Source organism: Leuresthes tenuis, unplaced genomic scaffold (assembly GCF_036924035.1).
Source record: "Leuresthes tenuis unplaced genomic scaffold, fLeuTen1.0.hap1 SCAF_19, whole genome shotgun sequence".
NCBI lineage: Eukaryota > Metazoa > Chordata > Actinopteri > Atheriniformes > Atherinopsidae > Leuresthes > Leuresthes tenuis.
The window spans coordinates 4,051,417-4,079,234 of record NW_027325373.1 but is presented as its reverse complement, the minus strand read 5'-3'; the positions used below and the strand labels follow the sequence as shown (position 1 = coordinate 4,079,234).

Sequence of the window (27,818 nt, the reverse complement as noted above, 5' to 3'; positions counted from 1 at the left end):
GGGACATTTCCAGACTGCAATTCTGGCACTTATTTTATATCTATTACTAAAACATTAACTTTGCATTTTATATGGGGGACATAATGGTTGTAAAATTGGTGAAAACCCCCTTTTGTGTTCATCAACAGGACTTTAAATCACTTTATGAGTGGGGCAGCAGTACTTTAGCATATACTTACTCCTATCTAAGAACGTAAATGTTCCTCTGGAATCTACACATTTGGTCATTTTGCATTACATTCTGATAATAGCACCCTCTGGTAAGATTTCTCATTAATCTCCAGAGAAGGAACAGCATGCACTGAGGGGTGACCACGACCTCTTAAAGCGGACATTTTTTGCAGCGTTCAACGAGTGGCGTGGGGAGCGTGGGCGAGTTCAGCACCATGGAGAGGGCTCCCAACTAAGACAACGAGGCGGTGCTGACGATGTGGACATAACATCTCTTCTTTCTCTTTTTTATGATGCAAGAATTGCGCTTTTTAAAATCACAACTTGACAAGAGTACATATGGGTGAAGGACGTTCAGATAAAGCAGCTTCGACTTGCCATCGCCTTTTACGCACGCAGCTTTCTATTGAGTTAGAGCTACATAAATCAATAGCGATGTTTGGTCATTATAAACTGAAACGCACGGATTGTAGTCCATGCCTGGCAGACAGTTGACAGCTGACATTTTGACAAAAGAACTTCTCAGCCGATGTGGACACTAAAACACTCAGAATAGAGTTGCGAACAAAGGAGGCAACACAATGGGCGTTTTATGAAGTCTTTTCACTGCCCGCACATACAGGCAAAACACCTTTGTGTCATGTTGAACAGAGATAAGAAGCGGAGCGACAGGTGCAGTCCGCGTACAGGCACCTGTTAATTCAACAGCGCGGACTGGTCTAAACTAAAACATCCATAAGATAATATCAGCAACTAAACTTAATAAATATAAGCCTGCGGGCGGTGGTGTGTTTCTGCGTTTCAACCACTGGTGGATGGTTGCCAAACGAGGATAAACAGATGCACCTGCTCTGTGAGTGGTGCTGCTGGTGAGGAAGGATATGGCCACTCTGTTATTCGCTTTGCATACTTCCTGATGAGATTGTCCTCGCGGAAGATGAAGAGGGAGCGGTTGACAGTGAAGCAGTTTTGCTTGACAGGATTAGGGTTGTAAATGGCCATTGTCCGGGCTCTCTGGGCCATCGACTGTTTGTACATCCTCTGCCCGCCCGGAGCGCCACCACCCCGGGCGCCCCCTCTGCCAGCGCCCGGTCCACCTCTCCCTCCGACGCCTGCGCTTCCTCCATAGCGGGTGGGTAGATCATCTGCGAAGCGAGCCATTCTGGAAACGCACAGATCCAAAAGGGAAAATCCAAACTGGTGTCAGTGGAATTGAAGGGGAGACGCATCACAACAAACACGCGTCATCCAAACCACTGCCTGGCGTTAGACTGAAGAGAATCTGAGATTTGGAAAACGAAGAATAAGGTGGCCTCACTGAAAACCACGTTCTCTTGAGCCTTTCCACTTATTCATCTTCGGAGAAATCTTAAAGTTTCGAGCAACGAAGCACTTCAGATGTCGCTAAAAAGGCTGTTGCATCCACATCGCGCAGGCTCAAAGTGGAGGAAAATTACACTGAAATTAAATCTGATCACTCTGTCTCAGCCCAGACCCCTAACAGCATCGTGTCAGTATCCAGACACCAGTTGAAATGTTCAGCTTCAGGGAAAAAAAGAAAAAAGGAAAACAGAAGGCGCAGAAGCGTCATAGACCACTGAAATCTCCGTTTTCTCTTTTCCAGCCGAAAGCAACAATAAAGCAAGCAATCCAACGGGAGCAGTGGTCCTGTGATTTCTCTTTGATCGCTCGCTGCATGGGGGCTATAGGCTATAAAGCAAGTCCTCAGAGGAATAAGGAAGAGCGCACGTGACCAAAAGGGGCCTATCGGTGACTGGAGCGCACAGACGCGCTCGCCGTCTGTTAGCTGGTTATTAGAACCTGTAACCTTAACGAAGTTGGGAAAAGCCCTGCGGGTCAGAACACCAACCTCAGTCAGCTTTCCCCTTTAAATCGATGAGGTGAAACTGAGGTTTATACAAATGATTACTTCTAACGCACTGTCCACCCCCAACATTTTACAATCTCATTCCAGTGTCCATTCATTACGTCACCACCTGTAACTGCATATTTGATTAGGGAGGCATTGTTCCGAAAATGCACAGCTGTTCGCCACAGAACAGTGAAAGGACAACATACTCTGCTACGGACATCCTGGTTAGAAAAGGTCTTTTGTGAGACAGGCTGGGTCAGTTCCTAATTTGTTTATCACATGATTCCATCCCTAATTTCTTCATATATTGTCAGGAAAATGAGTATTAGAGTGACATATGGAAACAGGTGAAAATATAAAATGAAATAAGGTAAATAAAGGCAAAAACAGAGTTTGTACAATTTTAGGAAGCTCGAAAGTAATTATTTGGTATGATTTTTAAGTTGTCGATTACAAAGAACACTGGTTCCTCCCTGTAGTTGGGTGAAAAATTAACAGGTCAAAGAACTGGACTCAAAATGTGTGAAAAAGCAGCCAATATCCAAATAAAATGTTTGACAGACCTTCAAAGAACCTGAAGGACTTCTGCTCGACTATTTAAAAATGACAACAAAGTGTGGCTGCTTGGAGGCAAAATATAAAGAAATGAGGGGTGAATCACGGCTTTTACATAGAACTGTACCCTACATGTTTACAGTACCGTTGTTGATGTACTGCTTGTGTCTACTTTGTTGAGCTAACCTACCGCAGTTAATATTTCTTAGGAAGAAAATAAAGAAGCTGTGTTTCTGGTACATGGATTCTCAGAGCCTGGTCAGGTATGTTTCGATGTACATAAAACGCCTCTCTGTGGCGTTTACCAAAAAAGATGGTTGTGCTAAAATCTAGTCAATCTTACGCCCGCATTTTCAAAAAAATCAGGCTATATTTTGGGCTTCTTCAAGCTCAAAGTCCAATTAAATAATATTACCATGATCTAAAATGTTGGGTTGGTTGCATTACTCAGTAATAGTGGAAAACACATCTTCATTTTCACGTGTATGTGTCCTCCCATCATCACCAAATACATAAAAACATTCATATTACACGAGGGAAAAGTACCCAAAAGATGGACTTAAGCCTGATCATAAACTTAAATGTTGGACTACCAGCTGTTATGAAAGGGAGCCTTTTCAGACTCAATTTGGGACAAAACTGCACGTTATTTATCCATGAACATGTCAGCATTTGTTCTACTCATCTACAATTTCTGACCAGGCTCTTAGTTTGCTTCCTTTTTCAATAGTTAGTATCCAGTTTAATCCAATTAATATACCATACAGCATGTCAAACCACTTGTTCGCCTCCACAGACCTGTTCTGTGAAGTCTGGGAGTAAGTCATGACCACACACTGTCTGGATATGACTGAGGAGACATCTGGTGGTTCAGTTGATTAACTGCACTGAGAATCCAAATGTTGTTTTTTATTTAAAAAGCTCAGATTACTTTTCAGATATCAGATCAGCAGAGGAGCAAGAGTTGTTTAAGCAGTCTTGAACATTTATAGCCAGAAAATCATCTCCTGTTTAAATATTTTAGCTCCTTTGGAATCATTCTATATTTTGCCTGAGAATCTTTCCTCAGATAATATCCAAAGGCACGGAGTTGGTAGTAGGATTTTCTTGTTAACAGCTTGAACAATTTGAAAGTGAAAGCTGCTGTGAAAGCAGCTTAAAAGGTCTTCATTTAAGAGGCTGATGATGGCGGAGCCGACTGTGTGCAGCAGACCTCCTCCCAAAGCTGTTTTTACGGTGGGTTAATAACTGAAAGAAGCTATCTGCTCTAGGAACAGCTGAGACTGCGTATCTTATCTATGTTCTAGTTAGTATCCAACTGCCTTGTTTTCATTTTATTACCCTGAATTATGAACCATTTTTATCTATTTGCACAAACGGCTCTTCTACATGGAAGAATGATCATATTAAAAGGCACATATGGTAGATTAGGAGTGTTGTTCAGAGGATCATAAAGAAAAAGAAAGTGGAAATTAAATAGGTATGTGGATGCTGTTCAGTAAGGATGGAAATCAGAGGATTTTACTGATTACATAATGCGAAACATGCAATGGCACAGGTAAACCTTTTCAAAAACATGAAGAGATCAACTGAATTTAAGATGGGCAGAAAACAGGATAAAGGGTGGTGTGACTTTTTTCAAATTGTAAATAAGGTCTTTGGAGGGATGTGGAAGTTTCTCGTTTTTTTTCTCCTACAGGTAATTCAGCCAACAGATATATGTTGATGCAATCTGTTGCTATCCCCAACTTGGCCGCTAGATGTCAGTAAATGTTACACATTGTGTGTCACACCTGCGGGATAGTGGGTTGCTGTTCAGGGTGTCGTGTTTCCAGACGGCCTGACGAACACCGTCTCTCGTTCCCGCTCTTCTTACGCCATCTAACTGCAAAACTGTGTCATACTTCTGCTCAATATTCCCTTGGACCGCCTTCCACGACGTGTCCTCTGGCTCTCCAATGGACGCGTCTATCTCCTCGTCCGGCCCCGGATCCTGCTCAACCCGTTTGGAGGGACCGCGCCTCTGATCAGGTGACGGAGCCCAGGTGTCCTCGTACTCTGAGCCCAGGGTGAGCATCCGCCAGGAGCCGAACGTGGCTGCGCGGACCGCTGGTGGATTAATGTGTGGGAAAAACTGTTACAAAAGTTTGCATTGATACAGTATTTAAAAAGCAACATAATCATATGACTGAAAACACCCACAGCACTGCCTAATTAAATATAAGAGTGGAGGAAATCGACCTTGCTACAGGGCTAAAGCAGAGACTCCGTTTGTAGTCGAAAAAAAAAAGCCAAAAGAAACGTCTTAACGTATTTTACTAAAATATGGTTCAAACGGTAGACTTTGAATTGGTCTCTTGGATTCCTGACTAAAAAACGACAACAAGCTGCCAGCCACAAATTAAAGCAATATTTTCCGGTTATATTAGGACCAACATATGTATTGGAAACAGACTATGGACATACACTATTCACAAAAAGTTAGGGATATTTGGCTTTCGGGTGAAATTTATGGAAAATGTAAAAATTCACGCTACAGCCATATTATATCATGAAAGTAGGGCATTTAAGTAGAAGCATTTATTGAAACAAAAGCCAACAACAGTAATGAGGATACCACAACAAAAAAAGCTTGAGAACGACGTCTCGTGCTGTTCACAAGTCGAGTTATTTTCTGCGGAGGCGTGGCATCCCTCTCCTCCTGGAGGGCGGCCCTCAGGTCATTGAGATTCTGGGGTACAGAGTTAAGATCCCATAGGTTTTCTATGGGATTCAGGTCTGGAGACAGTGGAGGCCACTCCATCTGACGCACCCCAGTCTCCAGCAGCTGTTCCCTAATGATGCGACCGCGATGAGCTGGAGCATTGTCATCCATGAAGATGAAAATAGGCCTGTGCTGTTCATGCAGAGGCACAATGACTGGATTAATGATGCTATTCAGGTGGTATGGGCTTGTCACTGTACCATTCACAAAGTGCAGGGCAGTTCTGAACCGACTAAACACACCTGTCCACACTGAAACACCAACACCACCAAAGGCTCGTCTGGTGCCAACAGAGCCTGATGCATAGCGCTCTCCTTCTCAACGTGAATCGACTTTCATCAGAGAACAGCACCGAGTCCCACCGGTCCCTCATCCAGCGTAAATGCTCCCTGGCCCATGCAGGACGATGACACCTGTGCCTGGTGGTGTGGTCAGGTACCTTTGCAGGTCGTCCAGCACGCAGACCACGCTGATGTAAACGGTTTTGAATGGTCTGACATGACACTTGGGTGCCTCTCACCTCCCTTAAATGTGCCTGGAGTTGAGGGGAGTTCACCATCCGGTTCCGCAGGGCGCTGTTCACAATGAAGCGGTCATCAGTGTGGGATGTGGCCAAAGGACGTCCATTTCCATGCCTTTCAGTGACTCTTCCAGTCTCTCTGTATCTCTATAGCAAACTGCTGATGATACTCTAAGCTGGCCACATCCGTCTCAGAACATCCTGTCTGAAGCCTCAAGGCGAGGTACTGTTGCACAATTGTTAGGCGTCATCTTGGTCTCACGATGTCAAAATGTGGCAGACTGTTTAAATACCAATTCTAATTGAACCAGGAAATGTATTGGTCGATTCATGGATCAAACACCTGTTGTGAATAATGCCGTTAAACTCCTTGTTAGGGAACAGCAACTTGTGCAAAAAGTATTAAAACATTGAACAGTTGGACGTTCAAAAGTTAACAGAAGGTCACATTGAGTTCACCTGTAAAGGTTATGAAGCATTTTAGGTTCATCCTAAAATTTCCCCCGAAAGCCGAATATCCCTAACGTTTTGTGAATAGTGTACAACGAAGAAGGGAAACTTTTTAAGACTAAATGCCACATAAATACGTCTCACTTTGCTTTGATTTGAATGTAAGCCCTATTCATTTAGTATTTATTACGCTAGCATTGAAAGAAAGCTATTTATTAAAGGAAAGCCCCTAGCAGTGAATTGCTTGTTGTATGCTGACATGCTAACACAAAATAACATCAGTGGTGCTTTTTTGAATACCTGAACTTGCTCTCTAATCCTGGTTAGAAGTAAAATTCTTCCCACCTTTCTGTAAAATGAGGTTTTTAACTTGGTAATTAGTAGTATCTCAGAGGCTGTAATATGAAATAAACCCTCTGTCCTGTTCATGTGCTGTTAGTGACAGCAGGACACCTAGTTTATGTGTCAACAAGACCATCAAACTGTACCCCTGCACCTGTAATTAAATCATTTACCACAAGCACACTTCAAAATGCCACAGTAGTTAAACTTCTTCTCAAAAGACATTTTCGCATACGGTGCCAATGGAAAGTTTGGGCACACCTAAATGGCACCTCAGCAGGAAAGCACAGGTGTAATTAATAAGTCAATTAAAGGTGGCCGGGTGTAGTTAAATAGTTAAGCAGAATCCGACCACCGTGACTAAGCTGTGATATGGGTCTGATGGAAATAAATACACCCCAAAACATTAAAGCATTTTGGTTTTAATCACACTGTTTCATGGAGGCTATACTGTATATATCATATTAGCATAACAATATGTAAATAATGTCTGCCATAAAAGAAAGTCTGGGGCTGCCAGTTAGTATGGAACATAACTTCATCTCCTTTCCCTTCATGAAGGGCAGCTCCGTTCCATTCTACAGTGTCCAGAAACAGTATTCCCTGCTCCCTTCTTAGGGGAATGTCAGCGAAGGCTTTAACAGAATCCCACTGTTCATAACAACCTGCACTGTCACCTTTTTAAACAACACTTCCTGCCCATTGCCCTGGTGAACCAATCCCCCGAGTTATCTGTTACTACTGCCCGTGGAACTTTGCAAGCAAAAGCTAACATCAACGTTTGTTTTATGCTACACAGCTATGCTAGTCAACAAACGTTAGCTTAACTTGTTAGTTTTCAAGTTAATTTGTAGTGTTTGTTGTTGTAATGATGTAACTTCACCTGTTTAATCACACCTGTATTGATGATGATAATCAGTTATTTTATACCTAGTCCACACTACACTTCGAATTGATTTTTTTCTTTTTTTAGCCCTAGGATTGGAATCTTCTTTAGATAGTTAGAATCTCACTTAGCGTAGCTGAATACCCTGTTCAGGTCTCTTCAAAGGGAGCTACAGGGCAACTGGAATGTGGTCCATTGTATTCTATGTATAGGGAGACTGTTCTCCAAAAAGCATTCCCATGAGGCGTTTGTTCAAGTCAGGTTTGAGAGTAAGAACGAGCAACCTCTTTGGCCGTTTTGGCTAAAGAATATAATAAAAGAAGCATTGAAGCTTCTTAGCATTCGGAGAATTTAACAAGCTCACATCAAGGCTGCCGCTTCGATAATTCCAGGTAATTTCACTCAGTGTGGAACCTTTCTAAGCAAAATAGACTATTCAGCAGCACCTTCAGTGTTTCACTGTCACTAGGTGCACCTAAAAAGGACAGAGCTTTAGTGAATGTCAGTGGGAACACCTGTTCTTTTCCATGGCCCAGAGAAAGGCTTAACAGATTATCTTGAGGGAACCGTCTTAAATCTGGGAGGGGGAGCGGCATCTTTAAATGCCTTAGACTAAACACATTGAATTCTTCTTTTTCTCATTACTCCCTTGAAAAAAAAGATCCCTCCCTGACATGGAGCAACTTATGTGAATACCGCAAGTGGACAGAATAATTTGAATCAGTGACTAAATTGCCACCCTTTTCATATCTCATGACCACCTTGAAGGAGGGGTCCTGAACCCTCAGGATCTCTGACACATAATGCGCTGCCTTGAGGGTTATTAATGCAGTAAAAGAAAATTAAAAAGTGAAATTGTAAACTAAAGGTGGTGTTAAGAACCAGACTGAACGTACCATAAACCAAGGTTGATCGTCTCTCTGCCCATCTGGAGTTGTGAGGAACTACTCTCTTCATAACTGCTCTCCAGCTGACCAGTGGGGTGAAGCGAGTGTTGGGCCCCTCACACAGTTCTGCTGACAGGATGGCGCTGTGTGGCACCAGGGAAGGGGCACCAAAGACCACAAAAAGAAAGGAGTGGGGGGGGGGAGCTTTCCCACCTTGGAATGCGGAAAGCCTGCTTCCTGTCCTGCCAGTTAAGAACCTTGTTATCAGAGCAGCCATCTTTGATGCTCAGGGAGAAATTTCTCTGATTCAGTTAGCGACTCTGTTCGCTGGTAATCAGGAAGGGAGCAATCATCGGTCAGTTTATGAGCCCTAAAAGGCCTGCAGATGCACATTCACTCGCTTCCTGACGTTTTCCTCCTCCCTGCTGTTAAAGGGACTATATATTGAATCAAAACCGTGTTTTTTTTTATGTCGACAGCTGTGTGATTGTAACTTTTGCTACTTTACAGCCACTCAGAACAGTACTGTCCTCGAGTATTTTAAGTTCCCTCAGCTCATTTCTCTGCTGTACTCATTAGATTTTTAATCCAGTTTGTCATTCACTACATGCGTTTGGTTTAGGCTTCACAAAGTAATTGCTTCCCTCTTGGTTAATAGAAAACATGCCATGATGACTGCAGTAAGACTTTCTAAAAGAGACCGAGGTCAAGCCGAGTCATCTAGATTATTTTAGTAGCATTTTCCTCCCGTGCTTTCAGTAAGTAAACTTTTATTGGCACATCAGGTTGTAAATAGATTCTGCACTTTCAGTTGCTTCCCAACCACCACGAGCCACCTCTCATTTCTTTATGTACTGACGGGGAAATGGAAAATTCGCTTGGAGTCATCACTCCCCAAGAACTGTTGAATACACCTGTTGCACAGCTCAGCCTTTTCTCCCTGTTTCCCTTCCTTAAGAACGGCTTCTTGACAGCCACCCTTCCATGGAGACCATTTCTGATGAGGCTTGGGCCAACAGTAAATGGATCAGCTGAAGGTCCAGATGCATCTCTCAGGTCCTGTCAGGTCACAGCTGGATTTTTTCCTCTTTCTTAAGGACATCACTTTCAGATCCTGTTCATCTGCTGTAGATAGTTTTTTTTTTGGGCCTGACTCTTTAAATTTCGTCCTCCACATGCACATTTTTCTGAATTTTCTCTAAGGACACACTGCACACCATGCTGCGATACGCCACATCTTCAGCTAATAGCTTTCTGGGAATCACACGGTTTTGTGTCAAATTCCAATTTAATGTCCGTCAATCTTTTATTTTTGGCATTTCTTTTGTCAATGGAATCGCCACACCTGGGATGATGTTCATTCAGCTTTTTTTATTGCGCAAAAACAAAACAATTGTCATATTATAGCCGAGCATTCTTGCTTTGTAAAGCACACACCACAGACACCGAAGTGTGGCGACTCCATCAGCTTTTTGCCAGAGGTTGTATGTCGTCTGCCGTGTGCAGAAACAACAATAACTCATCACGGGTTTGGTGCCTTTTTACACTCGAGTGATTCATTGATTGCAGTTAAGTGGCTTAAAGAAAGAAAACCACATTCTCTTGAAAATAGCCAGGTACAAGGACTGGAATGAAAATGAGAAAAGCCAAAGAAAGACTGTAAAAGTCCATCAGAAAGCCTGGAGAACTCTTGCTCAGGACCATTTTTAAAAGATTACAGGCCAAGCCTGGCTCACTGCAAGCAAAACATAAAGAAATGAGGGGTGGATCAAGACTCTTTCTCATTCTTTGTGTTCCTTTGTAAGTGGGACTCAAATGTCAAGCATGTCAGTAAAGTCCTAATGGAACAGATTTAGGGAATAATGATTTAGTCCAATTCTATGCCCATTTCAAGTCCAACTTTGTGGAGTTTAAAGACTAAACACGCACACACGCAAACACTGTAAATCATCTGCTGGATAGAACCTTAAACCTGTCTGCATAAAAAAAAAAGCAGTTTTTGGATCATTATTTTATAGCCAGCAGCTGCTCAGTGGACGCTGCAGCCTCTGCGAACCTGTTCCTGTTGCATGGAACGCAGAGGCGATGCCTTTGAGGTTAGTTTAACAGGGTAGCTGCTCCCTTCACACAGCCAGCAGCCATTTTGCCCGTCATCCCTGCTCAGAGTTTGAGAACATTTAATCTGTCCGAATCGTGAGCGAAGCTCTCCGAACTCACGGCACAAATCGCATCCCTGGATACGAGGATCTCCTGCAAAATGAAAGATGCTGTTTAAATCTGCAGCAACACCCTCAGCTTTACCTTCATTCAATGAGGAAAGTGCCTCAGGATAAATGCATTATAGTATTAAATTTATTGAAAAAGATACAACCAATCAGATGGATGGTTCACGGTCCAGAAATATGTAACAGAACTCAATGCATTTTGAATCAGCCTCTTTTCATCGACACCCTTCAAGACTTTGCACAACAGTCACAGCTTTCCTAACAACAGTTTAAGTGACGGTTTGGCTTGTGTCAGCAAAAATCGTGAAAGGAAAATTAAAAGCTAACTACGGTAACTACGATTAGAAAACTGGAGATAAAATTAAACATAAAAAAGAAACATAAAAACATCCTCTTATTTTACAAACTATGTTCACTTGGGTAATAAAAATGAAAACAAACGTAAAAACCGTTATCAGCACCATTTTTTTTTCTTTTCTTAAATCATTTTCATTAATCGGTTCACAAATGTGGCAAAAACTCTGACACTTTCAATCCCCTTAAACAACTTTGATTAAAAAGGTCGGCCAATTTTATTCGGACCAGAAACGCCTCGATTCCGAGGCATGGTTCAGCGTCTTTTTTCCCCCCAGACGATCTCGACTCCCCTTTGAGTTGCACAATTTAAGAAAAAGAGCCCACTTTTTGAACCATGTCACTGCCTTTTACATAATTGGTGTATATTCAACAACAGGTCTTCAGCTGTGTTGGATAAAGAGGGACGTACATGATGTTCTTTCAAACACTACGAGAAAGATGAAATGACACAGAAAGGTGGCATCACGTTCCATAGTGATCAGCTCATTTTGCTGGAATGGTTCATGGTCAATGACGGTCAAGGTCAAAACAGTAACACCCACTTGTGCGCTTAGGTTGTCTGAGAATTTGGGCAATTCCCCGAATTCCACAATCACGACAATGTGAATTAAGTATCTTCAAAAAAAAAAAAAAAAGAAGGAAAAGAAGAAGACAAAATACACGGTTCTCCATCCCAGTAAAGGTATGTATGAAAAGTACGACCGTTCTTTTTATCGTCTCCGTGGGGTTTGCTGTTCGTAACGTGTTCCAAACGGTGGAAATAAGGAGTCGCAACATCTGCCGGGAGTCGACTGTGCATCTGGTTTGGTGAAATAAAGTTTTACAGGTTGTCATGAAGGTGGGTGGTCCTTGCTTTAAATGAAAAAGTGGAGATACAGTACAAGTTCACGGATAACGGTTCGGGAGGGGGGGTGGGAAAAGGGAACCCCGTCTGTCTCATGTGTGGGCGTAACCGGACTTAGTGTTGGGGGGTGGTTTTAGGAGGGGCTGGAGGGACTGTTGGAAGAGCTGGTGTCGGGCGATGCGCTGGGCTGCTGCTCCTCCTCTGGTGTGCTATCAGCCTGCAGGGACGTCATGGCCACCGACGAGTACCTGCACTTAGAGGAGCCGCATTCGCAGCTGAACAGCTTGCTTTTGACTTCCCAGAAGTGGTCACCATAGTTGAATCTGAGGGGGTAAAAAAATAAAATAATAATAAAGATTTATCTCTGAAATGGTGGTCACCCACTGATGAAACAAGTGTACTGGGATCTTTACCCTAAAGTCTACGCTGTACACACAGTTCGTGCCCCATCAGTCAGCTGAGAAACACAATAATCTTTCCTAAACTTCAGCGTTTTAATATTAAAATAAATAAAAACTTTACTTCATGTCAGTTTTTTAACATCCATGCTGAAAGTCTACGCAGAATCTCAAAGCAGGTGGGGAAAATGATTGATCCGCTGCTCCAGAACCAACATTTACTGCATTTCCAGCATCAAGCGATTCATCGTTAAACGTCTCATGGAAAAAAAAACGTTTTTACACTGTTGGACAAAACTAAATTTGATGCCCTTTGAAACGCCGCCAATTAATAAAAACTGCTATTCTCTGACAAACGTGATATTTCGTACAACTGGGCTGTATATATATTCATCATTTAGAGCAGCCAACTGACTTATATATATATATATATATATATATAAATAACAATAATAATAATCATCTCGTACCGACTCCTGATGAATTTCTTCTTGTTGCGACTACGCTTTTAGTTGTTCTCTGGTCTTAAGGTTCACAAACTAACAGATCTACGTTTAAATTAGTCACATGACTCGATGAGTCATCATTCTGTTCTTTCCAGCTGACATCAGCTTTCACTCCTTCACTTTTAAACGTCCGTGCATTTCCATGACCTCTGAGTTTATCATTTCATTTTTCCCTCACTGTGGGGTTCCAGATGAGGTCTTGATGATTTTAAAGGTAAGTTACAGGTAAACTTGTCATCTATAAACCTCTTAGTCTGGCATTTGCTTCGTCTTTGGTGTCATCGTGTCGTGATCTCAAGACCTTCTGAGTGAGCCATCACAGAACAGTAGATCATTTATGGTACATCCGACTCAGCGGCCTCTGGAGTCCGCAGATCTTATATAATGGCTCTTCGATGGGCTTTACTCATCAAACCCTTTACCTGGACTCACTGCTCGCGTCGTGGCTCAGAACCTCTGCTGGTTAAACCCAAAGTTCTCTACCATTGAACACATCTGTAGGTGGGCGTTACATTGGAGCTTTGCATTTCTGACTCTTCTTCTGCTGCTTTGTTTTCTTTGGTGTTTTAGGGCAGGCGAACATGAGCTTCTTTATTGTTCCGTTAAGGCGGAATTATTGACACTACAATTTTGCTTTAAATGTTCTGATATGCTCCGTTGCTGCTTCGATGCGGACGCTAATGTCCACCTGTACATTTCAAAGTTTCTCTGAAACCAGGAATTCACTTACTTTCTCCACAGAAGATTACCAACTTTGGGAAATGAATGACTGAAAACCCTCACTGTCCTTGAGGCTTCGCTCGCATGTACCACTGTTACCCAAAGTATCAAATGTGTGCTTATGAAGAGAGAGCATCAAACACGGATTCAACATGAGATTTGATATCTACGTGGCACTGATAAAAAAAATAAAAATAACGCAAATTTACCCAAGCTCTTCTCCAGCCTTGATGTTTTCACTTGCAAAGAAGGCAATGTGTGGGAAACGGAGGTCCTGGTGTGTTGTGAACACTCGACAAGCAAACAAGTTAGGCTCACACATGTGGTTTAAGAAGCGGCTGATGTTTCCATAGAAACGAGCATCGACGCAGTAGAGATCTTGAGGCTGGAAGGAAAAGATGTGAAAAGCTTGAACTAAAAAAAAGAAAAAGCCAGCAAACAGCTGAGAGGACATTTCTAAATGAGAAGCGAAAATATAATTCAACAAGAAAACGACCGAAAGGAAGTGTTAAATCATTTTTACCTTATCATCCAGGCTGAACAGGTAGGCATCGTTTTGCCTCATCTCTGCCTCTGCTTCAGAGATGATCTCACCCACATACCTGTTCAACAGCAGACGGCCTCGTCAGCAGCTGGGTCAGATCTAGCTTTACTTCAGAAGGCAGCGCTTCTGAGACACTAAACTTCAGATTCACCTTCTCCCTGTGACGCATGTTCAAGTCTAGAGTGTTTAATATTAAGCAAAACAATGCATTTCGAATAAAGTAAATGGCACTAAACATGTTATCAAAATCCACTCAATGGATGGACTTTGTGTGCCAACACATTCAAGTTAAAGGGAAGTTCGTTTTTTTTCAAACCTGGACCTTATTTCTGGCATAACATGTGTTCATCTACTCACCGATAACAGTTTGGTGAAAGTCGGCGTCCTTTGGACGCTATTTAGATTACTCGAGATCTGCATATCTCCATATAACTGGAGAGAACAGGGCAGAGACAGAGATGCAGCCTCTAAATAAGGCGTTATCTGTCTTTATTTCACCAATACTTTAAAAAGAATTAATGAATGAACACGTACTATAGCTCTGTTAGTTCATAGCTGCTGTGTTGTTGTTATTGGGGGCTATCGGGGGGCTTTCTACACCCGCAGCATCTTTACACAGAATTTGCTGCTGCTGCTGGTTTGTTTTTGCCTATTTCTAAATTGCCGTGTTGCACAAAACTATCAGCAGCAACCTCTGTGTGAAGTTAGCCGACTGTCACAGAGCACGGAGTAAATAAGCTGTGCTGCAGCGGCGCACGTTGATGACGTCATCCCAGTAGACGAGTGTGTAGAAAGCCCTCTATAAGCCCCCCGATAGCCGCCAATAACAACAACACAGCAGCTCTGAGCTAACAGAGCTATAGTACACGTTCGTTCATTCATTCTTCTTAAAGTATTGGTGAAATAAAGACAGATAATGCCTTATTTAGAGGCTGTATTGTCTCTGACCCGTTCCCTCCCGTTATTCGGATATACGCAGCTCTCGAGTGATCTACTGATCAACTTTCGGTGAGTAAATGAACGTATTTTATGGCAGAAATAAGGTCTAGGTTTAAAGAAAATAAATAAATAACTTCCCCTTTAAGATAAAGTATTGCCCTAACACACAGCCTGGAGACGATGCGTAATGTTGAGATCAGAAACTTAAACATTAAACCATCTAAATGTCAAAGGCTTTCGTGACAATGTTTTATTTATTTCCTACTTTTATTAAATGGCACGCAGAATCTTAAATGCACAGTTTTTTGTTCATATTTCTTTTTTGTAACCATAATAAAATATTAACAGGAGTGGTGTAACGGCACATGATAAAGCAGGAACCATAACTGTGTCGCACTCACAGGCTGAGCTGCTACCATCTGGCAGCAGATACAGCAGCTGCATGTGTAAGAGTAGCAGCTTTTTTTAATTGGGTGTGAATGTGTCACAGCACACTTTATTACCTGCTTTTACACTTTTTTTTTTCTTCCTCATGTAAAAGCTATAAATTATGGAAGGAAAATACAGGACTGATTCTGAGGGGAAAATAAAACAAAAGGCAACCAATGAAAAACCACAAGTGTAAGTGAAGCGTGCGTCTTGTCGGTGTGTTTAACTCACTCGCATACAAACGACCCCTGCGGTATGTCTTGCAGAGCCTGGACTCCCCAGCCTTTTTTACCGGTCCTGAAAAGCTGAAGTCTGATCCTAGAAGATGCACAACATCTTTAAGCAACACTAACTCCAAAACAGGCGTTTCGGATGCACATTAAATCAATCAAATGACACCTCCTCGCAGCCTTACTGGTCGCGATTCCACATCAGTTCTACCACCAGCACAATCACATTTCTCAGATCTTTCCACTTGTTTACATGTTGAGCTGCGTTTCAAATACCTGAGTCCATTTTGCACGACACGATTCTTGCAGGTCCTCCAACAGGAGCATGCATGGTTACACTCAAATATGAGAGGAGGCTCCTCACGACAGAACTCAGGAAGCAGGCAGCCGCTCTATACGTGATCAAATCCACACACAGTAGAATGTGAGAATGTATAATGCATACCGTGTGAGGACTCTGTCTTTGCAGACTTTTGGCCTTACCTTGTCATACCAGCAGCGCAGACTGAGCTGTCCACACATGCAGATGCTTGAAGAACAGTCTTCCTTACAAACACAGTACTGTCAACCAGAGATGGAAGAAAGAAAAAGAAACAGTGGTCACTTCACGCTGCCAAATCCAACCTTTTTCTTTAGAATACCTGAAGAATCTCACCTGTAAATGTGTTATGTTCCGGTCAATATTCATGGGGGACGTGACACAGTTTTCAGAAATGTACTTGTAGTCTTCGGGGTAAGGTTCACTGTCGACGGAGTTGACACAGGGAATGGGAACTCGCTCCTGCCCTAAAGATATGTCACTGCAAAGAGACACACAAAGTCAGGAAATCCCAATGCAGAATGCCACTAATGCCACTCTGCATTTTTAACCTGAAAGCCAGGTTTCTCTCCAGCAGTGACGGTTCAATTCCCAACCTGTGAAGAACCTTTTCTTCTGCTTGACGGAGTCTGGAGTTCTTGGCATCCCTCTCCCTCCTGTTGGCCTGCAGGGCGGCCCAGGCCCTCGAGTTGTGGCTGCAGCAGTCTGGAGGAGTTTCTCCCTCACGGTTTTTCAGAAACACGTTTGCTCCTCGAGACAAGAAAAGTCTGAGGAAACGAGACGAGACAGCATGTTTTCTTTCTGTCAAAAGGTAAGTTTTATTTGGTGTTTTTTCCTGGAGCTCATAACTCACGTGACGCAATCCAGGCGATTCTCCCGAGCAGCGATGTGCAGAGGAGAGTCTCCGTGGATGTTGACAACCTTCAGGTTGCAGTGGGCATTCAGCAGCAGCTCAGCAATCTCCACGCTGCCGGAGAATGCCGCCCAGTGAAGGCAAATGTTTTCCTCCTACAAAAGATGAACAAAAATCCACAATATGCTGTTAACTGCAAATCGTAAATTAATCAGACTGCTTTCATTTTGGAATCTGGTGAATAAATAAACAAATAAAAGATTTGCAGAGAAAATATGCTCCTTGTAGCTGTGTCACTACCGAGCAAACCTGTTCCTTTAAAGGTTTCTCTGGAGCTAACGTGGTGACGTAACATAATGCATAAAGCATATCAAACGTAGGGTGCAAATACTTGTTTGCCAACCTTATCCCTGATGCTGATGTCAGCTCCTTTGGAAAGAAGTAGCTTCACCTGGTCCACGTGTTTATACTCTGTGGCCCAGATCATGGCCGTCCAACCTCCGTCATCCTAGGAAAAACGAAGTTCTCAAGTTAACACTAAAGCCACTCAAAGTGCAGATGATTGTAATTCTTTATCAACAGCACCTTCCCAGTTATGAAGCGTTCCACATTATAACAAACTGCGAAAGTGAGAGCATCTGTTTAAGTCAAACGTACACGCACGCCGCAGCACGCTTCGAATCATGCTCACAGTCACAGTAACATCATAAGCCACAGCCTGAAACTAGCAGGCTTCACAGCGACTTTAAACACAGACATCACAGCTTATTCCAACCATCTGATCAACCTGCAAAAGTCCAACTTTTGGAAGTCTCCAAACTGCACAACATTCAGGTTTTTTTCCAGACCACCACAACTTTACATCACAACAATACATTACGCATAAATAGGAATTATATTAAATATACTAAAGAATATCCTTTACTTCAACGGAGGATACATCCTCACCAGGTGTTGGAAAACACTGTTCAGAAGCAACTAATTGTTTCCTGGAAAGTGAGCCGGGATGAGTGTGGCTGTGTAAATAAACTCAATTTAAATTGGATTCGACTAAAATAAGACGATCTGCGGTAACAGCCGGAGAGGACACTGTGAAGCAAAACAAGCACACCGACAAAGAGACGGCGGCGTTAGCATCATATGTGGAACTCTTGGCTGGGAGGAGAGAAAATCTGGGATAAGTTTTGTGAGTCCACAGAAGCCTGAGTGCAGGGAGAAGTAAAACTTTGGGGTTTAGTAATACACCCCAAACACGACCTCTGTGGTTAACACGCTGGGGACAAGCAAAAAAAGAAGCTGTTTTATATTTTTCACTCATTGTTTTGAAAGAAAAACATGAAATTGCACTGACCTGGCAGTTTATGTCAATCAGTCCGGTGGACAAAAGATACTCAACAATCTTGTAATGGCCGGACTTTGCAGCTAGGTGGAGACACGTGAACCCTTCAACATCCTGAGAGCAACAGACAATCGTTTTATTGATCATTTCTCAAGACTAAACATTCAAAATATTTAAAAATATACACGTGATTAAATCGTCTGTCACTTCTGCAGGCTGCTTCAGGAGGAAGCAGGAGTTTTCATCCCGGAAACTGAAAGATCTTTTAAATTCTTAGCTGACCGATGGAGGCCACTCATTTCCAGGATGAGCTTGATGCGGGTTTACCTTGTGCTTGGAGCTGGCTCCAGCTCTCAGCAGATACAAGACCACCTCCATGTGATTGTTCTCGCAGGCCTCCATCAGTGGAGTCCGCTGATCCTCATCACACATGTCCAAGTTTGCTCCAGCCTGAAGCGTCACACAGCAAACGTTAGCTGCTGCCCCTAAAGGATTCAGTTTGAACTGGTGAAACTCAGGATCACGACTGAAATGTAGCCTTACTTGTACAAGCATGTGGCAGATGTCTTTGTGTCCCCCCTCAGCTGCTGCATGTAGCGGAGTGCGCTTGTTCTGAGATTCCATCTTAAAGTTAGGGTCAATACCGTCCACTGAGATAAAGGAAGGAAAATATTTCACCTCAATCAAACTGAAGTAAAAGGTACATCTAAAAATGATTTAGTGTAGAAACCTGAGGTGTTTGTGAGTGGCTTGAATGGGCTTTACATACCCAACATAAGCAGGACCTTCTTTAGCTCTCCCTGCTTGGCAGAGAGGTACAGTTGCTTGGGGTGAAAACGCAGCTTTTTGGGCCTAATAAAAGAACACGCAATTAAAAATCAAAAGGGTGTCTCAGAAGCTGTGGGCTTTTTGTCATTTGGATAAATACGGTGACCCTCCAGCAGCCCCACTTACTTCTCCATGTCAAGAGCAACCAGGATGCTATCTAGAGTTTCTTTAGGTGCTCCTGGAGGGAGAGCAGGAGGGGCTGGTGTTCCCATCCCGGTGTGCAGAGAGACATTCCTGGAAAATCCAGGAACAGCAGAGGCGTCGAGTCCGTGAGCAGAACGAATGGAGAGCGAACTGTCGGCTCTGCCACTGGCCTCAGCACCCAAGGCCAAACAAGAAGAGCTGAAAAACACATCAAATGAGTCAGTTTACTCTGAAAAAACAAGCCTGATCTCTTTTTCTCTTCTCTTTTGAAGGAGTCGCCACAGGAGTTTGCAGTTTACCTGCCGGTGGTGGTGTCAGCTCGGCCCTCGGGAGCTCCAGGCGTGGCTGGCCCGTGAGCGAGAGCTGGGGGCACGGTGGAGGTGGTGTCGGCCTTGGCAATGGTGACTTCCTTGGCCTTGCTGGCCTCTTCTCCACAGTGGGGGCAGAAGCTTTGACCTTTCAGCACTGAGGCACATGCCTGATGGAACCGGTGAGAGATACTGACATCTGGCTGACACTCCATGAAGGTCCCCTGCACAGAGGAAAGCAAAGTGTCAGTCAGCAGACATTTGGAAAACATGACAACCTTCACCTGAAATGATCCCATTTTACAGTCTGTCCAGCATAATAAAATATCCTGTGTTGGTAACAGGAAAAAGCAACAGGAAATTAAAGGAGGAGGACAAACCAGCTCTGATTCCAGCTTGGAACATTAAAATTCCATCTCATGATCACACCAGATAAAGTTAAGTGCCTAATGAAGGTACAGAAGCATTTTTCTCCCCCTGTTAAATACCATTTCCTTGATCTGTGTTGGTTAAGCTGCGCTTGCCTCTCATACAACGGCACCTAAAACAGCTACAGAGTTACGCCCAAAGTTTTGGTGTCATAAATGTTTAACGAGTAAAAGAAAATCCCACAGAGACACACTTAGGAATATGAGGGATATGTATGCGTGAAGCTGCAAATGTGAAATGCTTTGGGTCTAATATTCCTAGTCAAACGAAATTGGACTAAAACATAAAACAATGCATCGTTGTAGTTGCTGCCAGTTGGGCAGCAGGAGGATGGTACACAGCAGCGGGACCCTGAAACTCACCGCGCTGCAGAAGAACCCGCAGCCGGGACAGCACTGGTGCTTCACCATGCCGTTGCGGTGGTCCTCACACAGAACCAGCAGCTGAACAGAGTTTGAGGGACGCATCATTTCATGTTTGAGTACGGCGCTTTGGCAGCGAGTTAACTGTCCGTCGACACTCTCCGTGGCCATGCACTTCCTGTCTGCCAGAATGAGAATCTCTCGACTCTTGGGGGTCTCCATGCGGCAGCTGCAGAGTGGAAGCTCCTGAGCTTCCTCGACCGCAGAACCTGAAGAGTCTGAGAAGAAACATAATTAACCCTCTGGAGCTAAGCCCGATCAAGATAAAGAACTCTTTAATCACAGAAAAAGTTAAGAAGATTAAGCTTTTAACCAAACACAATCAGCAATTCTCCATTTTGGGATTTTGAGTGTATTTTTTTTGGCTTAAAACACAGTTGTTTGTCACTCTGACATGACTGCAAACACTGATGTACTCACACAAACATCACTCTATGCATACATACAAAGGCAATTTGTCTGAGTCTCTGGAATAATAAGCAGCTCATATCCCGCCTACGCACTACTAAAGTATAAAAGAGCCGTGTTGAGACGCACTGTACCACGCAGTGGAAAAAAACGGCGAGACTAAATTTCAGAGGGGTGAGAGGAGTGTTCGGCATGCAACAAACCTTGAATAACAAATGTCAATTAAGCATTCAGTCCTTAAAATATTTTGCCTTCATCCAGGTGTGTTTGTTAAGTAATCAGTATGAAAGTTCCTTAAAGCCACAGGGTGGAAAATGCATGACTTTGGCTCTCCCCGTGAAAATGTTCATGCTTTCAGATCCAGAACCATGTAATCTTGCCTGATCTACACATTCAATCCTGCCACACTGCAAAAGTTTGCTTCGAGTTCCCTTGAAACCCAGCTTTTGACTCAAGTCTGTGGTCCAAATGAATCGGCTTAAATGAACCGACGCGAGGAGCTTGCTTTGAAGAGACACAGTCAGTTAGGCGTATGTGGACAGACCCTCACCTTTGTTGTGTGATGTCTTGCTGAGGCTGACGGACTCGGATGGGAGAACCTGTGTGTATTCCTTGTCATCACGTACGTGGGAATGAGCTGAAGCCTGGGGCTGAGCCGCTGCCTCCAGTTCTGAGCATAAAAACAGCGAAGAGTAAGAAAATGTGTCTCTACTTTCCAGAAAAGCTGCGTACAGAGAGAACACGGCATACACTGTTCTAAGCAATGACTCAATCACGTGTGAATGTTTGTGAAGCAATGAGGCAAGAAACACTCATCAAGGTGTATCAGTGATTAAACATCAGATCTCAGTCAGGTTTAAGAGATTACGAGATGGAGAAGAAACTCAATTTCCTTCTGAGGAAATGCCAGATTATATATTTCATTCAAATAAAATGTCGCTTTACTCCTGATCTCGTTCAACACGAGGACTCCAGGTGAGCAGCTGAATGACATCCACATGTATGTGTGTGATCACCTTTGGTCTTCATCCTCCTTTTCCTCTTCCTGGAGGGCCGGAGCCAGGCGCTGTCTGCTTTTGTTTTCTTTTTCATCTTCTTCTTCAAACTAGACTCGGTGCTCTGAGGCAGACAGATGGAGTCCATTCAGAGATCATTCCAGCAACCGCCAGAAAGTAACAACAATCACGAGATATTCAACTACACTCACGTCTGCTCAGGCCACAGTCACTAGAGGTGGAATGAGATGAGATCTAATACTCTGATGAAGTTAGGTAGATTAATGATGCTGAGAGGGTCTTACCAAGTCAGACTCTGTGCCCTCCTCCTCTCCCTCCTCTTCTCCCGATTCTTCAGACTCTTGCTCATCTTTCACCTCCACCACAAAAGGTAAACAAAGTCCATCAGCAGCATTTAACATACAACTTGAATTACAAAGTTAAACAGGATGAACATTTAACTGAACTGCTTGCAGTAGCTTTGCACTGAAAACGTTGTTCCTGTTGACGCAATTTACTTCCTGCACACATCGTTAGAATACGTTGCACAACGGTTTAACTAAACTTCCAAGAGGGGTTCACTGTGCATAAAATACAAATTAACACACGTGGCATCAGGGTAATATGAAAAGAGGCAAAGGACTTGTAATCTCCCACCTGATCAGAGGGTTCAGGCGCTCCCTGGACAGCAGTGACAGGTTCCTCTGCTGGCTGCTGTTGTTCCTCTTCCTCAGACTCCAGATCTTCTGACTCTTCTTCCTCAGACGCATTACTCACCTTCTCCCCATTTATGGTTGCAACGTCTTTTGTCTGACAAAATAAGACCGAAGAAAGCAGTTAAGTAAAGAAATCTGGGGTCGAACATTTGCGTTATCACATAGGTGTTAAATTTAAGTGGCTGATAGTGTTTGTTTTAGATGGTTAAAAACTGCAAAACTGTTCAAAGACTCAACGAAAACCATCAGACTTAACGATTAAATGATAAGATTGGATGGAAAAGCATCCAAAAGGCGAAGTAAAGAGTTGCAACAATTAGCTTCAAAAGCTAATGTCACCATACGCTTGATATGCTGGAAGACATATTGTGAGCAAATGAAAATGCAAATGCCACATCTGAGCATTTCCACGATAGCACTGCAGAGCACCACAGATGGTTTCAACAACGTGGATTCAAACAGCAAACTAAAACACCAATCCTGTCGATACGCAGCATGTAACGGAGCTAATAATCGGGAGCAACACTATCTTTAATCAGCAACAACTTATTAGCTGAGGCAAAGATACAGCGTTACAATTCAAGCCATTTTAGGGCCTGAATAGATGGTGTATGTAGGGGAGAAAAACAACCCACACCTCTTAATACGTAGATGCTGAAAAAAATGTGCGAATCTTGAGTTTGATGGTAGCAACGCGTCTTAAAAAAGCTGCGACAGCGGCAACAAAAGACTGGAAAAAGTAAGTGGCAGTAGAAGGATGGAGAAACCTAAAACATCCATCATCTACAGTACATAATATTATCAAAAGATTCAAAGAATCCGGTGACAAAGCTACATTGGATGCCCATAATCTGCAAGCCCTCAGGAGCTATCCACAAAATCAGCTTAAAGCTCTGTCACGCAAACAAGAAGTCGTATGAGAATGAGAAGCAGAATAACCATCAGCTCAGTTCAAAGCCTGCATCTCTGATGGTACGGGGGTGCATTAGTGCCTGAGAAACAGGAAACCTGCAGATCAATGCTGAAAGGCAACATGTACTTCCTTTCCGACGTCCTTTTCACAGAAGGTCTTGCATATTTCAGCAACACAATGCTAAGCTACATACTGCATCTATTGCATCAGGATGGCTTCCTAATAGAAGAGTCCAGGTGCTGGACTGACCTGTCGGCACATCGGACCTTACTTGTGTTCTGTTGTAATCTGTTCTACAGATTTATGAGATTTACAAATCACTGCATTCTTCTTCTTTTTTTTTTTTTTACATTTTTCACTGCGTTACAAACCTTTTGGGATTGGACGTACAGTTTGAATATACATATGAGTTTTTTGGGTATTTTACCCATTCAACAATCTATTAATCCCCTAAAAACTCATCCGTGTTCCTCAAAATTGTACATTTTCAAACTGGGCCTCTGATCAGGCTCCTCCCCTTGGGTTAAAGAAGCTCTTTGAATAAGTTAATCTGCCCCTTACTGATTTTCCTTGTCTCCGCAACGCTACTCAAGCGTAACGTGTCATACATTTTTGCACCCGTGTGTGATCTCTTAAGAAATTAAAGCTAAATTATACAAGGTCACATGCAAATAGAAGTGTAAAACTGGTAAGTATTCACCTTCTATCAGTTTCTAACTACAGCATTATGAGGACAACTCGCCGTTTGGGTGGCTGAGAAGTGCAGTTCCTCGCTTTGTTGGACATACAAACTCGTACGCGCAGCGCTGCCTGAATAAACGGCCAGAACAGCGTCCAACTTCCACTGTCTGAAGTAACTCAACATCACTGAAGGTTTAAAGGAATTAAAATTGCACTATTACAGCCACAAACAGAACTTTTTCCAGTATTCTGTCTTCACGAATACGCCAGAAGCTCACAAAAGTAGTTTCTCCTCCTCGTTTCTGCCGTCTTTTCCATTTAGTTTTACAAACTTCTCCTTTAATCAGTTCGCCCAAAATGTAAGTCGTGGTCTAAGGATTCAAAGCTATAGCACTTATGGCTGATTTTCCTCATCATATCCTCTGTAACACACACAAAAACATCTTAGGAGCTTTAAAGGTTAAGAAATTATTGACACAAAAAGCGAGGAGCCAACACCTGTGGGCTCTTGGCAGACTGCTGTAGTTCCTTAAACATTTCCAGCACAGTTTTCTGCTTAAGCACTTTGGGTTTCTTCTTGGGAACCAGGCTGTACGTTCCCATCCTCCTCTTCTTCTTACGGGACGAAAAGCCCGCCGAATATGACCCTACAGCACAAGTGAACAACACACACGGTCATGGTAAAACTCACCAGGCATTAACAGTCAACCACACCGATTACTTTTCTCAAAATACCAAGAACAAAGTGGGTTTTTAGTCACCTAGTTGGAGCTTGGCTGAAGCTGGAGGAGCTGGAGGAGCTAAAGGAGCTGCAGGCTCTGTGGGAGCTGCTGGTGAAGCTGTTGAAGCAGTCTGCATTGATGCTGGCGTATCTGGTGGACTCTGAGGTAGATGGTTCTGAGCAGATGACTGCCGAGAAGATTTCTGCACATCAGACGCAACCTGAGTCTCCATTTTGGCACTTTTTGCTTCTCTTAATTCCCTGTTAAGAAGCTGCAGATGACAAAAAGCAAAGGATTTCAGGGTCTTGGTCAGATTTGAAGTCTAAAGTAAAGACTTTGTCTACAATTCTTGGTGTGATTTTGCATAATCATGACACATGACTTTGCTGGGGTATGTGGATACTTCCTGACAAAAGTAAAAAGGAGGCTTATGTTCATTAAGTCAGTCCTGCTCATAATTAGTCAAACCCCTAAATTTGTACATTTTAGAATAACATTTTTGATGATAGCCAATAAACTCCCAACAAGTATATATTAGTCAAATTATCTGTCAGAGTTTATCCATCCATCCAACCATAAAGCCATCTCAGCGTAGGACCACCCATACACCACCTCTTGAGTTCGAAGTTACCTTTATTCTTATAAAAGTGACAACATGGGACCCTGTGTGAACACAGCCCCCGACATAGGAACGTTTTACTGCTACTGACATTTTTTAGTTTATAGCTTTAGAGTTTAATCATGCGCCAGAACCACAGCTGTAGGATGCAGACAAAGCAGATGTGGAGCAGAACGTTACAAGCCCTGGCTCCAGGCCTTTGTTTACCTTTTGTGCTGGGCTGACAGCAGGTCTGGACATGGTCTTGCGCGCTCTGTGTATAGTGACCGGTGCTGAAGATGGGACAGGACATGAAACTGTGCCATTTTTAGTGTCTGATGTCTCCTGTACCGACATAGTCCCTGTACTGGGGGCAGTCCTTAAAGCACCTGAACTCTGTGCACACCCTGCTGCTGAGGCAGGGAGGGGTTTGGCTGCGTGTGCCCCTGTCGGTGAGCCCGAAGGTAACCAGTTAGTCCTATGAGGGGAAACTCCCAAACCTGGCGTCACCGCAGCGCTGCTGTCCTGCTGCTGATTGACCAGAATGAATCCATTGCTTCCAGTGACAGAACCGTGTGGCGGCTCCATGTCTGATGTGCCATTTTCATTTACCAACAATACAGTCTTATTGTTGCCAGTTGTCAGGTTCTTGTGCCTCATGTCGTCACATTCGGTCCCGTTGAGCATCGCCTCGGGTGCAGGGGAGGAGGCCAGTCTGGCTGCTACCTCTTTGTCTCCATCTGTGCATCAAAACCAAAGAAATAATGCAAATTATGGTGTGAGCCAATGATATGCATAAAGAAAGCCCTTTCAACTTTATCTGAAGTGCTACCTGACTTCTCCTCGCCATTGCTTGCTGGATCGAGTCCGTCTCTCTTTGTGGATGCAGTCTTATCCACGGCTGTACCAGTGGGCTGATAAAAAAAGACAGGAGAAAGAGTTCAATTAAGAGCTACAACTGTAAGTGTTTACTATGGAAACTGTGTTAAATTAATTTCTCAGTTAGTAAAATGTCTCTACTGAGTTCCCAAAGCTCAAGGATTAGATTTGCACCAAAAGATGCTCAATTTACAAATTCAGCACTAAAACAATTGCTCAATTCATTGATGTTTTTCTCCAAAAACAATGTTGCCAGTCACACACATTTAACCTGTTAAACAGTAGGATTTGTTGCTTTACTCTTTCAGCAAAAAGGAGGAATATCAATGGAAAAGCCTCTTCTATTTATACATTAAATATTCTGTCAAAAAATGAATTAATTAATACATTTCTTTGGGCTTTTTCAGTCATTTCCTTTCAAGAAACACTGCAGAGCAAGCCAAGAAAAGGGCCAACCTCTGTGCACCGTCACTGTCTGTCAACTTTCCTTCTACACCACTCAGCACAGCGGTAGAAACCACAGCTTCAAAAGAAATCCCAACCACCCATCAATCACCTTTAGGGCAAAACCAGGAAACGCTAAACTGTTTCCTCCTCCTGAGCACACCGTCAGCCTTCTAAAAAACAACTCCAAAGGATAAAAAAGCGGCCTTGGACACAGCATCGATCCACACTAGCCATTCTTTTTGCAACAAACCCTTCAATCTTAGGGAGCTTTTCAGCTGAAATATCCAAACGAAAGCAGGTCTGTATTAGTTTGTCCTTGAAAACCATCATAACAAGCACTCATGAAAAACATTCACACTCAACCCTCGGAATAGGCTCATTCCAGGAAGAATAAAGGTCAGTATGCAAACTGACTGGGGGTGCAGTTGTCACATCAAGTGACAAACAAAAGCAGGTACTTAGTCTGATTTTCCCAAGACGAGAGATAAAACTATTTTTCCCCTAAAACTAGCCCAATCAAAGGCCCTAAAAAAGACAGACCACTGAAAGCCCCACTTTCACAAACTTACTGAGCAAGTGACTCTTCAATGACTCCTCAGATTTACCAGACAGTTTGATCGAGACCCCCAACTTAATGAACCATCAGGACAGATTTCCCAGATCATTCGTCAAACATGTGCTCCTGAGTCTCTATGCCAAATGCAAAGAGGCACCTTCTCAAACAGCAACAAGGCTCACCCAACAACTTCTCTTTTGGTCTTTGGGGTAAAACTGAGGGTGTTTCCCAAAGATCATCTACTCTGGGACAGTCTTGTGTTGTGTTTGACCTGCAAGAAGGAACACGTGTGGGCGAGGAGAGGAAGAACCCTTCAGTTTCCTCTTTTCATGGAGAAGAAAGTCAGTTGAAAAAAAACAACACTGGCCTCTTCTCTCCCCCTAGTGGTGGAAAGTGGAACATACACACAGGAGACAGAAAGGAAAGGGGGGGGAAGGGAGACAGAGAAGGTTGTCTGCAGATCTCCGCCATTTCGCAACCAGAGTGTTTACTGACATGACGCGGCCATTGCAGCAGTTTTCCACTAGATGGGGACTGGAGGGGTCTGGAAGCTTGTGGATAGGGATATGGAGGCCGCTGAACAAAGCTTCAAATCTGAACCCAAAGCTATGAGAGCTGATC

General features: G+C 43.2%; 2 protein-coding genes across 3 annotated transcripts in view; both read right to left on the bottom strand.

The window, feature by feature from the left end:
- Window positions 1-933: 933 nt before the first annotated feature.
- On the bottom strand, window positions 934-8,569 carry LOC140277349 (uncharacterized). The gene is made up of 3 exons (XM_072372330.1): window positions 8,458-8,569; window positions 4,393-4,708; window positions 934-1,333 (listed from the first exon to the last, which is right to left on the bottom strand). The coding sequence occupies exons 1-3, from the start codon at window positions 8,516-8,518 to the stop codon at window positions 973-975; spliced, it is 738 nt and encodes a 245-aa protein (XP_072228431.1). The 5' UTR covers window positions 8,519-8,569; the 3' UTR covers window positions 934-972.
- Window positions 8,570-10,778: 2,209 nt separating this feature from the next.
- Window positions 10,779-27,818, bottom strand: part of ehmt1b (euchromatic histone-lysine N-methyltransferase 1b) — a 30,767-nt gene continuing 13,727 nt past the window's right edge. The window contains exons 2-26 of one of the 2 annotated variants that reach the window (XM_072371470.1): window positions 26,148-26,229; window positions 25,544-26,055; window positions 24,757-24,988; window positions 24,494-24,642; window positions 22,343-22,495; window positions 21,991-22,062; window positions 21,707-21,809; window positions 21,241-21,360; window positions 20,223-20,500; window positions 19,423-19,655; window positions 19,106-19,321; window positions 18,921-19,003; window positions 18,695-18,801; window positions 18,479-18,601; window positions 18,164-18,265; window positions 17,216-17,320; window positions 16,813-16,967; window positions 16,556-16,726; window positions 16,296-16,440; window positions 16,124-16,201; window positions 15,917-16,032; window positions 15,642-15,728; window positions 14,022-14,100; window positions 13,708-13,883; window positions 10,779-12,197 (exon numbers count right to left, since the gene is read on the bottom strand). In XM_072371470.1, the coding sequence (XP_072227571.1) occupies window positions 12,008-12,197; window positions 13,708-13,883; window positions 14,022-14,100; window positions 15,642-15,728; window positions 15,917-16,032; window positions 16,124-16,201; window positions 16,296-16,440; window positions 16,556-16,726; window positions 16,813-16,967; window positions 17,216-17,320; window positions 18,164-18,265; window positions 18,479-18,601; window positions 18,695-18,801; window positions 18,921-19,003; window positions 19,106-19,321; window positions 19,423-19,655; window positions 20,223-20,500; window positions 21,241-21,360; window positions 21,707-21,809; window positions 21,991-22,062; window positions 22,343-22,495; window positions 24,494-24,642; window positions 24,757-24,988; window positions 25,544-26,055; window positions 26,148-26,229 (3,867 nt within the window). In that variant the 3' untranslated portion in view covers window positions 10,779-12,007. Of the gene's footprint in view, window positions 12,198-13,707; window positions 13,884-14,021; window positions 14,101-15,641; window positions 15,729-15,916; window positions 16,033-16,123; window positions 16,202-16,295; window positions 16,441-16,555; window positions 16,727-16,812; window positions 16,968-17,215; window positions 17,321-18,163; window positions 18,266-18,478; window positions 18,602-18,694; window positions 18,802-18,920; window positions 19,004-19,105; window positions 19,322-19,422; window positions 19,656-20,222; window positions 20,501-21,240; window positions 21,361-21,706; window positions 21,810-21,990; window positions 22,106-22,342; window positions 22,496-24,493; window positions 24,643-24,756; window positions 24,989-25,543; window positions 26,056-26,147; window positions 26,230-27,818 lie in introns of both variants that reach the window. The other variant, XM_072371469.1, reaches the window with a different exon arrangement.